The sequence below is a fragment of the Salvelinus alpinus genome, chromosome 27 (assembly GCF_045679555.1).
Source record: "Salvelinus alpinus chromosome 27, SLU_Salpinus.1, whole genome shotgun sequence".
NCBI lineage: Eukaryota > Metazoa > Chordata > Actinopteri > Salmoniformes > Salmonidae > Salvelinus > Salvelinus alpinus.
The window spans coordinates 35,616,798-35,631,560 of NC_092112.1; the positions used below are offsets into that span (position 1 = coordinate 35,616,798).

A 14,763-nucleotide genomic window follows, 5' to 3' on the forward strand; every position below is an offset into this window, starting at 1 on the left:
GGGACTACCTTAACTTGTCCAATAAGAAACGTAAATGTTTTATTTTGGTTGCAAAAAGTTTTGCTACGATGTGCACTAATTTTAATACAACCAAGTTGAATCTGCCAAGAAGGTGTGAAAAAGCCTCAGGGGCCAACACATTACACAGCGTTCTACCGAGCGGCTCCTCTACAGGATGAGTTTAATGAAGTGGACAACGACAGCCTAGCGTACCGTGACAAAAGGACAGACAAATGTCAACTGTGTTGTTAGCCTATTCAAGTGATGCACTGTGATGTGTCATATGAAAGTGGACTACAGTAGACTGAAGAGAATACAGCATTAGATGTGAGGTGGGTAGTGAACATACACACTGAGCACAGACGTCAATTCAACGTCTATTACACGTTGGTTCAAAGTCCTTTCATTGAAATGACGTGGAAACAACGTTGATTCAACCAGTGTGTACAGTGGGTAGGCTCTCAGAGCACCGAGTGTTGTGTTTCTTGTTTAGTTCAGGGTTTCTTCTCGATGCATTCTCAGTGTAGCCCAGCAGTTACACATCAGGGGCCTTATGTATCATGCGTCTAAGAGTAGGAGTGATGTTATAGAATTTTGCCTTTTAGAGCCCAATGATTAAGATTACATGGACAAGGGGGGCCTGATCCTCGATCAGCACGCCTACTCTTGACACGCTTGATACATATGGCTCCTGATTCAACTAATCCATGGCATGGTGATTAGTTGATTTGTTGACGAGTTGAATCAACAGTGCAGGGCAAGAACAAAAATGTGCACCTCTCGAGGTGGTTCCTGATAGGATTAAGCGAGAATGCTAATATAGCCAGGTACCATTGCATTTCACTGGATTTGGGGATAGTTCATCCAATTTTAATAATTGGGGGAAATGTACCTCAGTCTTCCTGCTGGTGCTCCCTTCTTCCTCCTCTCCCTCTCTCCTCTCCTGCGGTTCCCTGCGTGCCATCATCTGGAGCTCCTTCACTTCGGGGCTCTTCCGTGCCTCTCCCACCTTCCTCTTCTCCTCCACTTCCTCCTTGGAGTGATGGGAGTGATGGGGCACTTCATGTTGACCTCCGACCTCCAGTGACTTCACTTCCTGCAACTTTTCTTCCTCTCCCGCTCTCTTCTTTGTTTGCAAACTCCGGGCTAGCTCACTCATTCTGCTCCAGTGATTCACACCGGCGACCTCGCGTTTCACCTCCCCCTCATCCTCCTCCTCCTCTTCCTCCTCCCACTCCTTCTTTGCCTCGGCACTGTCTTGCAGAAGCAATGCAGACCTCTTCTCCTCTACCTCCTCTTCATTTTCCTCTGCAGATTTCTTCTCCTCAGATTTATCTTCTGGTGCATCTGTCACCTCACCAGACTCTGCCCCTGTGTAGATAAAAAATAATAGAATATACACTATATATACAAAAGTATGTGGACACCCCTTCAAATTAGTGGATTTGGCTATTTCAGCCACATTCGTTGCTGACAGGTGTATAAAATTGAGCACACCGACATGCAATCTCCATAGACAAACATTGGCAGTAGAATGGCCTCACTAAAGAGCTCAATGACTATCAACGTGGCACTGTCATAGGATGCCACATTTCCAACAAGTCAGTTTGTCAAATATCTGCCTTGCTAGAGCTGCCCCAGTGAATTGTATTTGCTGTTATTGTGAAGTGGAAACGTCTAGGATCAACAACGGCTCAGCCGCGAAGTGGTAGGCCACACAAGCTCACAGAACGGGACAGCCGAGTGCTAAAGCGAGTAGCGCGTAAAACTTGTCTGTCCTCGGTTGCAACACTCACTACCGAGTTCCAAACTGCCTCTTGAAGCATTGTCAGCAATTGTTCGTTGGGAGCTTCATGAAATGGGTTTCCATGACTGAGCAGCCGAACACAAGCCTAAGATCACCATGCGCAATGCCAAGTGTCGACTGGAGCTCGCCACCATTGGACTCTGGAGCAGTGGAAACACGTTCTCTGGAGTGATGAATCACGCTTCACCATCTGGCAGTCCGACGGACAAATCTGGGTTTGGCAGATTCCAGGAGAACGTTGCCTGCCCGAATACATAGTGCCAACTATAAAGTTTGGTGGAGGAGGAAGAATGGTCTGGGGCTGTTGTTCATGGTTCGGGCCCCTTAGTTCCAATGAAGAGACATTTTAACGGTACAGCATAAAATGACATTCTAGACGATTCTGTGCTTCCAACTTTGTTTCAACAGTTTGGGGAAGGCCCTTTCCTGTTTCACCATGACAACGCCCCATGCACAAAGTGAGGTCCATGCAGAAATTATATGTTGATATCGGTGTGGAGGAAGTTAACTGGCCTGCACAGAGCCCTGACCTCAAACCCATCGAAAACCTTTTGGATGAATTGGAACGCTGATTGCGAGCCAGGCCTAATAGCCCAACATCAGTGCCTGAACTCACTAATGCTCTTGTGGCTGAATGGAAGCAGGTCCTTATAGCAATGTTCCAACATCTAGTGAGAAGCCTTCCCAAAAGAGTGGAGGCTGTTATAGCAGCAAGGGGGGGGGGAATTCCATGTTAATGCCCATGATTTTGGAATGAGATGTTCGATGAGCAGATGTCCACATACTTTTGGTCATGTAGTGTATCTTTATTCATCCATTTGCATGGACATTTTTCATTGTTTCTTGACAGAGTATCCAACCAGACATACCACTCCCTCACTCACTCATACATATGCACAACAGACCAGGAGCAGCACAGGGTCAGCTCAAAGCATCACCCCTAGAGCAGTTTGTGCCTTGCACAACGGCAGAAAGTGGCTGCTGTGATATCGGTTGCCTGCTCACTCACGTCAGATTCACCTTATCAGACCTAGGATTCGAACCCTTTTGTTACTAGCCTGCTATATCTATCCTTGAGGCTACCACCGCTCTCCAAAGAAAGGAACATCATCTCTTTCTCTCTCTCCTCCCTTCTCTCCCTCTCTCCTCACTCTCTAAACAGTATTATCCACCCTCAACAGGATTCCACTCTTCTTAATGAAATCTTCTGCTGCCAGTTGGCTGAGCAGATCTCTGCCTTTTACATTTCCCTCATGCTCCACCTTTCTAAATTATGGACACGTGGTCAAGGGCGTCATACACCCCAAAAACCCGAGGGGGCACAAAGTACATGAGGATGTTACGGGAGTGGTCCATCAGGAAGTTTGAGAATTCTTCAAACACCCGAAACAGCTTTTTTCCTGCAATCTAGAGCCATAATCATTATGCTTAATTCTATGTCATAAATACATTTCATTATATCCAAGCATACTTCTTGACTTGTCTGTATCCTCCAGTCAGGTGGTTATTTTTTGAAAGAAAATAAATATTATTTTTTGCATCTCTGCCTCAATCCGGGTAAAAGATTGAAAGGAATGTGAATCTTATTCAGTACATTAGTAATTGCTTGCTTTTCTAAAATCTACCAAACTAGCTACTCTAACTTGATTGCCTGAAATGGTTTATTGGTAGCTAGTTATGAGTTTGGGAGATTAGGAACCTATCTGGGCTAGCTAAAGCAAACTTCATAAAGTGGCTAAGTGTCTCGTAGTACTACAGAGAAACAACAACAAAAATGTTGTTTTAAAAAAATCTATATTTAGTTTTTTAAACATGACACATCTGAAGGGGTCTGTGCTTTCTGGGATCCTTGGGACGTCCCTACCCCCTATTAAAGTGATTAAGGTTTATGGTTATGGTTAAGGTTAGGGTAGGGTAGGGATTAGGGTTAGGGGGCACGTGCCCCTGTGTCCCCTATGGGCATGACACCTCTGCATTTGGTTACAGCCCTTACGGAGCCTCCTTCCCTGCATACAACATATGGAGGTACTGAGATCATATTGTACCGTCCCTTGGAGTGACCTTATGCTCAGTTGAATAGTCACTGGGACTTGCTGGTCATGCTAGAACCTTGTCCTAGCCTCAACCTTAGAAATAGCCAGTTGGTGGTTGAAGGACTGGGGATGTCTCTCTGTCCTAAAAATCTAGAAATAAAGTATACAAAAACAAAATATGGCCTAGTTCACATGCTTGCTCACCGCTTATGATTATATTTTCATTTCTTTCCTTGGCCTAAATCTAGCGTTTAGATTTGAATTCCAGGGGCGTGCAGTCAATCCGTAGCCATGGGCTGTATTCCAAATGGCACCCATTCCCTATATAGTGCACTACTTTTGACCAGAGCCCTATAGATCCTGGTCAAAAGTAGTGCACTATATAGGGAATAGGGAACATGGTGTCATTTGGGAGGCAACCCTGCTGTCCAAGTGCTCTGTCTTGTTGGTAATGTTCCAGTATCCATTATCTAATCAAACCGGGCCGCTGTGCGGGGAGCACTCAAACTCATCAGATAGATGGAGCCGCTCCTATCCATCATCTGCTCCCGCAGTGCATGGTCACAGTCTCACCACCAGTCTCCACCTCTTTTTCTCTTCCCTCCCTCCCTGCATTCTTTCTCTCACTGCAGTGCGTCTCTCGTTCTATTCTCTTATATTTGATTTCTCTTTGTGTTTGTGTGTGTGTCGCTCGTACACACACACACACACACACACTAACAATGCCTCCCTCCTGATCCTGCTCTCTCTGCCTGACTGACCTCAGTACCCCAGAGAACAGTGTTTATCTAATGGATTGATTTGGCACTTAGCTAGAGCGGTCCACTATTTAATCTTTATGACACCTCATCATCATAGTTAATCCTCCTCCGGGTGTAGTGTACTAGTGAAGTGTAGTCGAGAGGGAAGCTAACTGCAGCCACTTTCATGCTCACTTTAAAGCTTGCAAGTGCACTTACAAGATGATGGTACCTGCTCGCAGCCTGCATAGCTACCAGATACCAATGAAGGTAGCTAGTGAGAAGCGGGTAGACTAGAGATGTCTGGGTTTTTAGAAGTGTCTTTGCCACCCTCTTCTTTTCTTGGGTTCAACTGTGAACAATAGCCATGTAGGACATTCAATATATATGTCTAATTGGCCAATCATATGGTTCATTACAGCGCGAGTACTCAATTTGCTTCGGGATGAAGTTTCGTCTAGGTACAGATCAACTCACACCACCCCAACCGCCAATCTTAACATTTACCTTTAGTGGGTTAACATGCAAAACTGACCCAAGATCAGCTTTTAGGGTCAACTTTACCCTACTCCACTGTGGTGTAGTCAAGAGATGTCAATTTAGTCGACATGTGAAGGCCTGAAGACCAGTGTCTGTAATGTCACTGTCAATGTACTCTGGGCAGCAGTTCTTACCTTTCTTATCCAGAGTCACGTTTCCTCCCTCCGTTTTAGCCTTCTCGCCGTCTTCTCTTGAGCTCGCACGCTTCTCCTCATCCTCCTCCTTTTCCTTCTCATCCCCTTCTTCTTCTTTCTTTTCAATCACATCCACATCCTCTTCCTCCTCTTTCCCCTCCTTGTTCATGGCATCTGAGATACGGTTGTCAGGGGTCTCGTCCTTTTCTCGCTTCTTCTCTTCGCCTTTTCTGATGATCTCGTTCCTCTCACGGGATGACTCTCCGTCCCTCTCCGCACTGTTCCCCGCCTCTCCTTCACCCTCCCCTTCTCCCTCTCCTCCGGTCCCCCTCTTCTGGGACAGGATAGACCTCTCGCCGGGGCCCCCCAGAGCGGCCAACATCGATCGATCTATGAAGGAGATGAAACAGAGATACCATTTCTCATCAATGGGGGGTAAATGATTTTGTCAAGGCACAAAAAGACATTCAATGAAGTTGTACATCAAATCAACGTTTATTGGTTGAAAACACAGTTTAGCAGATGTTATAACGGGTGCAGTGAAACGCTTTAGTTGCCAGCTCCTTAAAATTGCAGTAGAATGTCAAACATTAGTAATAGTAAAAATAACTCAAGAAAAAACAATAAATATCAGAAAGAATCCAAACTACAATCCAAATAACAGTATAATTATTTTTCTAGCCACTGTGCTTCTACATCGCTTGCTCTTTGGGGTTTTCGGCTGGGTTTCTGTATAAGCACTTTGTAACATCTGCTGATGTAAAAACGATTTGAATGATTGATAGCTACTTTTGAAGCACATGCTGTGTTCTAGAAACTAATATTTAACCCTGTAAAGACATTTGTTTATTATATCAAGCTAAAATGTTGATACAAAAACCTTTGTCCTTTGTGGCCTTTGTGTTATATTATACTGTGTGCTACAACGCGCCTCGTATTGAATCCCGGCCCTAGTGTTAAGAGTGTGGATAAGGATAAGGATAAGGAGTTAAAAGCAGAGCACAGGGACCTCCCTGCCTGCCTTTCAATTATGAAACTGGGAGCAATGATCCATTGCACTGCCCAAACATCCATCCAACAGATGGACTACATTTAGATGGACAATAGATCGACTTCACTTCCCAGCAGGAAGTGCAGTTAGCAAGGCGCCACAAGGGTGTGAAGTGAACCGTTCTGAACATTGCATATAGACATTTTATGAATAGAGCGGAAACAATTCCCTATTCTACCTAACCGACAATCACATCTGTTCTATACACTATATTTCGATCTGAATAGTCATGATTAATCTCAAATGTGAAAAGGAGAGGAAGGTGGACACATCCTCTGATGTCACAGAATGTGCAGAAATTTTCTCTTTCATAGTTTAGAAATATGTCATAGCGACAACAGAAAGACGCAAAGTTTGACGGTCACGTGTGGCAAATGGCTTCAGACACAGCCATATGTCCCAAATGAAACCCTATTTCATATGTAGTACAAAATAGGGTGCTTTTCATATCTAGTACGAAATATGTATTCTTGACTATGGGAAAGGGTGCCATTTGGCACTCACCTTTGCCTTTCCATCCCGACGTACGATCGGACAGCATGCACAAGTGGCCGACTTTAAAGCAGCGGCCAATCAAAATGTAAATGTGCACTTTGACTGATGGCCAAGAGGCGAATCCCCTGTGTACTTACTTATCCTGACATCAGCAGAACTAAAACGGACAGTGAATATACTATAGGAGCTGCCGAAATTAAATTGGAAATGCAAATTGAATAATGAGTAAACCTTGTCACTTACCTTAATGCAACCTATGGCAACGAGCCATAAATAAGTCCTAGTGCTGTCATGACATGGTGCATCAAGGCCCGTTTTCATAAAGTGTCTCAGAGTTGGAGTGCTGATCTAGGATCAGTTTTCCCTTTTAGATCATAATGATTAAGATTGTATGGACATGGGGGACCTGATTCAGAGCTTAGTAAATACGGGTTCAGATCATTTCAAGTCACCTAAGCTTACTTACCATGTGGTGCATAAGGCCTACAGAATTAAACAGAACACAGTATATCGTATCTCTATGATAATACCTCCACAAGGATGTGCTAGAATACCAAATTAGGCAGAATCAAATAACTTTCTTTTCTCACATGAAGAAGAAAAAAAATCAGCATGATGATTAATCATATCCTCACTCTTGCGTTGTTAGGTAATCTCTCGTAGACAGACGTAGTAGTTCTGGGTTGCTGAGCTTAGTTGTTAGGCAGTGTTCATGCTTAAATGTGCCTGTAGAATAACAAACCTCTCATGTGTGGGCAGTGGGCCATGTTGGATGTACCATCTGGAACATTTGATGGATGAAATCTCATCACAAACATGTTACCTAGTAACTGCTAAAGTTAAACAGTTTGACTAAAGTTAGCCAACGTTTGTGAACTTTGTCTTGCTGAACAATCCTTTTTAATTCTATGGGGTTTAGAGAAGAGAGAGAAAGACAGAGACTCCCTGTCCCAATTCTGTCTATCAGAAACTTTGGAGCCTGTGTGTGTACCAGCAGCTCCCTTCTCCCAGATGCCATCCACTCCACACAGCACTGTGGTCAGACCTGCTTAGCTGACACAACGTCCCAGAACATTGCACAACAAAAATAAGGGATGTATCAATTTCATAGTGTGTCCAGAATTGAACTGCATCTTTGTCTATAAACAGGGTCTGTATCTCTCTCTCTCTCTCTCCCCCCCTCTCTACCGCACCTGCTGTCTCAACCTCTAAATGCTCAGCTATGAAAAGCCAACTGACATTTACTCCTAGCTGACATGTTGCACCCTCTACAACCACTGTAATTATTATTTGGCCCTGCTGGTCATCTATGAATGTTTGAACATCTTGAAGAACGATCTGACTTTAATGGTCATGTACTCTTATAATCTCCACCCGGCACAGCCAGAAGAGGACTGGCCACCTCTCAGAGCCTTGTTTCTCTCTAGGTTTCTTCCTAGGTTTCTGCCATTTCTATGGAGTTTGCCCTAGCCACCATGCTTCTACATCTGCATTGCTTGCTCTTTGGGGTTTTAAGCTGGTTTTCCGTATAAGCACTTTGTGACATCTGCTGATGTAAAAAGGGCTTTATAAATATATTTGATTGATTAACTACTTTTGAAGCAAATGCCACTACCATCCGTCCTATTGGCCAATGTGCAATCATTGGAAAATAAACTGGATGATCTACGATCAAGACTACCTACCAACAGGACATGAAAAACGGTAATATCTTATGTTTCACCGAATCGTGGCTGAACAACGACACAGGTAATATAAAGCTGGCTGGGTTTTCCGTGCATTGACAGGACAGAGCAGCTACGTCTGGTAAGACGAGGGGTGGGGGTGTGTGTCTATTTGTCAATAACAGCTGGTGCGCAATGTCTAATACTAAAGAAGTCTCGAGGTATTGCTCGCCTGAGGTAGAGTACCTTATGATAAGCTGTAGACCACACTATCTACCAAGAGAGTTCTCATCTATATTATTCGTAGACGTCTATTTACCACCACAAACCGATGCTGGCACTAAGACCGCACTCAACGAGCTGTATAAGGTCATAAGAAAACAAGAAAATGCTCATCCAGAAGTGGCGCTCCTTGTGGCCAGGGACTTTAATGCAGGCAAACTTAAATCCTGTTTTACCTCATTTCTACCAGCATGTCACATGTGCAACCAGAAGAAAAAAAACTCTAGACCACCTTTACTACACACAGAGACGCATACAAAGCTCTCCCTCGCCCTCATTTGGCAAATCTGACCATAATTCTGTCCTCCTGATTCCTGCTTACAAGCAAAAATTAAAGCAGGAAGTACCATTGACTTGCTCAATACGGAAGTGGTCAGATGACGCAGATGCTAAGCTACAGGACTGTTTTGCTAGTACAGACTGGAATATGTTCCGGGATTCCTCCATTGGCATTGAGGAGTATACCACCTCCGTCACCGGCTTCATCAATAAGTGCATTGACGACATTGTTCCCACCAAGACCGTACATACATATTCCAACCATCTGGAAAGTTTGATGGATGAAATCTCATCACAAACATGTTACCTAGTAACTGCTAAAGTTAAACAATTTGACTAAAGTTAGCCAACGTTTGTGAACTTTGTCTTGCTGAACAATCCCTTTTAAGTCTATGGGGTTTACACCTGTGGAACTGGCGCCCAGAGAATGAGAGAGACAGAGAGACACAGAGGGTAACTGACAGCCATTGGAAAAGACATGGGCAGCGAGAGATAGCAAGAGAGAGAAGCTCCCTGTCCCAATTCTGTCTATCAGAACCTTTAGAGCCTGTGTGTGTACCAGCAGCTCCCTTCTCCCAGATGCCATCCACTCCACACAGCACTGTGGTCAGACCTGCTTAGCTGACAACGTCCCAGAACATTGCACAGCAAAAACGAAGAGATTTATAGATTTCATAGTGTGCCTCTTGGCTTGTCCAGAATTGAACTGCATCTTTGTCTATAAACAGGGTCTGTATCTCTCTCTCTCTCTCACACACACACACACACACACACACACACACACACACACACACACACACACACACACACACACACACACACACACACACACACACACACACACACACACACACACACACACACACACACACACACACACACACACACACACACACACACACACTGGGCCAAAGCATAAGGGACATAAGAGACTGCTAAGAGGCGACCATGGGGTCCCTAATCCCCAATTTTTGTTTTAGGAACTCAGTCCGGGTCTCAACTTACTGTTGAGAGTTAGAATAGTAGAATACACAAGGTGCAATTTGTGCATCAGCAGTTTCTCTCTTATGTCAGTCACTGACAGTCACTCAATTATCCCTTGTCAGCTAACATTTTTTTGATTGGTAAATTAGCTACTTAAATGTATAGTAATCATGGTGGAATTACCGACTGGGCATGCAGGGCACGTGCCCAGGGGACGTGACCTCCAGGGGGCCCACATTGATTTTGTTAGTCACTCGCACTCATATCATATTAAGTCATGAAATTTGCTTCAAAACTGCTAAAAAAAAATATCTCTGCCCCATGGCAAAATCTGTAGAATTGCAGGAAATGAACCCTAAACCTTATATTTTTTCACTTCTCAGTCAAGAGGGGGGGGCCACTATTTTCTGCGAGGTGGGGGGGGCGGCAGCTAAATTCCACTTTATAGATCGACCAAAAGGTTAGGGCCAGCCCTGCACATAGCGACTGTCACAATATCACAACTTGACAGTAAAATGGCAAACTTGACAGAGATTTGGATTTTCAGTCATCATGAGGCAATGCTGTCATATGGCAATTTTACTGAGGATGTGTGCTAGTGGGACTCACCTGCAGCCTCATCTATACCCTGAGGACCCTGTGGTTTCTTAGTCACATGATCTGCCGTGATGTCAACATGCTGCTGAGCTCTCTCATTGGCTCCTGTCATTTGGAGGGGAGATGAGGAGTTGTGACTGCAAATATTTAGACTAATTTATTTTGACATATACTTACAATACATCCCCTAAAATACACTTATGATTGCTTATTGTAAAGTGTCTTGGGTTTTAGAAATAGCTATTTTATTATTATTATTATTGTGGCTGTTTACATGATTGACAAACTAAATTGAAAACAATCAAGAGAATAAACACTAAAAACGATTTACTTCATGCTGAAAACCATTTATGTGAAAGGGAACATGAAACCCAATCAAATCTAAGATGAACACAACAAAGTGAAATTCTGATTACATCACAACAGTTGTGTGACATCACTCAAAGATGATGTCACTTCCTGATAGGGTTGCCTTGTATCACCCGCCACAGTGAAAGTCAGTCAATACCTCACCTTCAACGGCAATGTCCTGCAGCTCCTTGAGGAAGTTGCGGTGGCGGAGGATTGACACAAGCCTTTCATCTGCAAAGGAAACCATTTTTTGTAACCTTTATTTATCCCCCAGAAATCACATTGAGGTCAGAAAACCTATTTTACTAGGGAGACCTGGTCATTCAGCAACGCATAAATACTTTAATTGTCCAAGCAAGCCAGCAATGTCCCTGCGCAAATGTACAGGTATATTTCTCCCCTTTGGTTGTTCGTGACAACTCAGCACATTTGCTCCCATCTCTAAAAATTAATTACCCTGAAATGTATTGCCTCCAAAGCAGAAATCCAAATTAATCATTTTGGCCCAAAGAGTGGTTTCCAGTGAATTACAGCATCACAGAGCTTTTCCCTTTCTGCTGACCCAGAAAGAGTGTACAGAATGAGGCCGGCATTCAAGAGAACTACTGCTTACTCTGTCTTTCTTCAGGGTCACTCTTTCCTTCGTTCTTTCTTTCTCTCCCTCTTGGTCTTCCCCTTTCTCCCTCTCTAAAATCCATCTCTTTATGGTAAACACATTTCTCTTGCTGTTTCTCTTCTCTGTCTGATCTTACTACTAAGTAATCCTTTCTCCATTGTATTTCCCTCCCTGCCCATCTATACTGTATGTCTCCCTCTTTGTTCTCTCTTTTTAGTGCCCCTTATTTTTATTTTCCCTCTCCTCTGTACATATTACCTCGACTAACCGGTGCCCCCGCACATTGACTCTGTACTGGCACCCACTGTATATAGCCTCGCTATTGTTATTTTACTGTTGGTTAAGGGCTTGTTAGTAAGCATTTCACTGTATTCGGAGCATCTCTCTCTCTCTCTCTATTGAGGGGTTTCATTTCCCAACCGCAGCCCCATCCTGGTAACAATAGCCAGTAATGAGTAATGCCCTGAAAGATTTTTCTCAACAAGGACAGCGTCAAGGTAACACAATGGCTGTAATTGAATAGCCCCGCCTGCTCTGCCGAGTGCACTTATGGAGAGCTCAGACCTGTGTCGCAAATGGCACTCTATTCCTTATATCGTGCCTTACTTATGACCAAAGCCCTATGGGCCCTGGTCAAATGTAGTGCACTGCATAGTGCAATATGTAGGGATTAGGTGCCATTTCGGACTTTCCTGAGTCATGTGCATCCATGGTGAAAATGAAAGCAAATATTAACTTGCATTAGGTCACAATTGGTGACAGTGAGTGACAGTGACACCTTTGAAATACCAGAAAAGGTATGTCTCTAGACACTGATCTAAGGTGATTTTTGCATTTTTCTCTGTTAATGGAGTTGTGGTTATTAAGTTAGGGAGTGTGAGCTGATCCTAGATCTGTACCTAAACGCGTATATCTGGAGTACAGGTCCCTGGGAGTGGTTTACCTGTCCTTAGTATGTTCAGGCACTCCTGACTGACAGCCAAACGGTGTGGCTTCGAGAGCACATCAGCGAGAACCTCCACGATGCATTTCATCACCTGAGGGGGGCAGAGCGGACACACGGTCAACGGATAAACATGGCATCAGCGTTTTCCCCTTCCCCGTATAGGCGGGCCAGGACCATCCGCCTACAAAAATGATCTTCTATTTAATGGATTATATTAACAATGTTGGCTTTGAATCTTGTCGCCCCACCTGTAAAATAAACTAGGGGAAAGACTGGATGCCACGACAGCAATGGAGAGACAATCAGACCTCCCATCATGGTGTTAGCCTCCAGATGTCAAATGTGCTCTTTAAAGTATTGCCAAGGAGAGAAGGCTGCAGTCTGGTAGACCAAAGACGGTCTCAGGTCTATAGCTGGACTTTGCAGTGTGCTGTGGCTTCAGAGTAGTCCCAGATATTACAGTTGCAAAGTAAACAAAATAAAGAGACATGGATATGCATTATTCTATTTCGATTACTCACTGTCGTGGCAATAACAGTGTCGTTGTGTTATTGTACATTTACAATACGTAAATAAGATATGTAAGTACAATATGCAAATTATATGTAAATAGATTATCGTACATGAAGATAGCACCCTGATATTCTTGTGCGTAGAACATTATCATTGTGTTGCATGAGAGACTGTAGCTTCACAGATTTTTTGTTTGGTGATGCGTGAAAAATGTACAAATCCCATTCAAGGTATGGAACTGATATTCTAATTTTTCGTACATCATGTTCAAATCATCTATAAGTGGCTTTGTTGAGCTTCACAATATATATTTTTTTATACTTTTGTATTATTTGGACATGACGCACGAAGAATGAAAGTTGAAAGTTACCAAAATTCTGGTAGTTTACTGATAAACTTTGAAAGTTATGAGAAACATACCCTCCCTTTGCAACCCTAGTCCTGAAACGTATCAAGCAAAGTGTTTTTGATACAAACAGGGGTGAACTGAGACCAGAAATCGGCTCTGCCATTTCTAACCCACCGGACCATTTTTGTCTTCAAGGCCCACACACTGGACCAATTTATTCCTTGAGGCCCCATTATTAGGTAGATAATGATCATTTTGAGCAGAAAAAAAAGGTTAGACAGGCCCACTGGGCAAAAAAATGACCAGCCCATCTGGCATTTGCCCAAAAAAATGCCAGATGGCTGCCAGTCTGGCCCTGATTACAAACACCATACACAAAATGTAACATAAAGCTGACAATATCATTAAGCTATTCGTTGAAAAGGATTCTTACCTCGACATCCTCTTTCTCAAGGTAAGTTGGAGTCACGGGCAATGAGAGAACTACGTGGGGAAAGAAAAATATGATTAACGAAAACGTCATGTCTCGCATAGTTATTAGGTTTAGCTCTACCAATCAATAGGTACATTGTCGTCTTTAGTTTAGGATACGTTATTCCACAACATTTTCAGCTAAATATATGGTCAATTTTATAGCCTACAGTTGGGACGAGGGCAGACATATTTCCCATGAAAAATATCGACTTCTTATTAATTGAGAATGCACTTCTGTGGCCAAGCGTATAGGCCTATATGTACAGATCGCCGATAGCGCCCATCCGAAAAGGATTCGGGTGCGCTTGCCGCTGTCCTTGGTGCTAGACCAAATGACAACAGACATTCCCGCAGCTTCACAACCCGCTAACTTTAGTGGAATCACAGCTATAACTTGAATAAATATTAGTCAATCCCAACATAATACAATTTCTCTTACCGCGATTAACCAATATTGTCAAAATGAAGTATCCTCTCGCGATCATCGTTGCAATAAAACGGGCAGGAATAGCAAACGTCAAAAGCTTATTCAGAATGTTAGTTCCCCTTCGATTGTTTGTGGAAAGAGTCGATAAATGATGGGTTCATTCTATGTGCAACTTGGCCGCCCTGGTTATTTCTGGCGGGCTGCGTTTTTCAGTATCAGGGGTCTATCTCGCGCAAGCATTAATGTACCACGAACAACTTGCTGCAACTGCACCTGCGTTTTTATATGGAGCTTGCAGGAGGAAATGACATCACCGCTAGGAAAATAACTGTTTAGCCTACACCTTTCAACCAACACACCTTTGTTGATATTTAAGGCGAACAGAGGTGGGGAGCAGTTCAAGACTGGGGGCTATAGGGGGTTCCGGAATATTTTTGTTGTTGTGTGAAAGCAGCTGTTAATGGGTCAATTCTGATTACTC

The 14,763-nt window shown here is 43.5% G+C and overlaps 1 protein-coding gene across 2 annotated transcripts in view; it reads right to left on the reverse strand.

Annotated features, from left to right (window-relative positions):
- chga (chromogranin A) overlaps positions 1-14,547 on the reverse strand; it is a 15,981-nt gene extending 1,434 nt beyond the window's left edge. Inside the window, exons 1-7 of one of the 2 annotated variants that reach the window (XM_071370455.1) lie at positions 14,295-14,538; positions 13,815-13,864; positions 12,517-12,610; positions 11,120-11,188; positions 10,619-10,711; positions 5,255-5,644; positions 893-1,371 (exon numbers count right to left, since the gene is read on the reverse strand). In XM_071370455.1, coding sequence (XP_071226556.1) covers positions 893-1,371; positions 5,255-5,644; positions 10,619-10,711; positions 11,120-11,188; positions 12,517-12,610; positions 13,815-13,864; positions 14,295-14,340 — 1,221 coding nt within the window. In that variant the 5' untranslated portion in view covers positions 14,341-14,538. Of the gene's footprint in view, positions 1-892; positions 1,372-5,254; positions 5,645-10,618; positions 10,712-11,119; positions 11,189-12,516; positions 12,611-13,814; positions 13,865-14,294 lie in introns of both variants that reach the window. The other variant, XM_071370456.1, reaches the window with a different exon arrangement.
- Between the last annotated feature and the right edge of the window lie 216 nt (positions 14,548-14,763).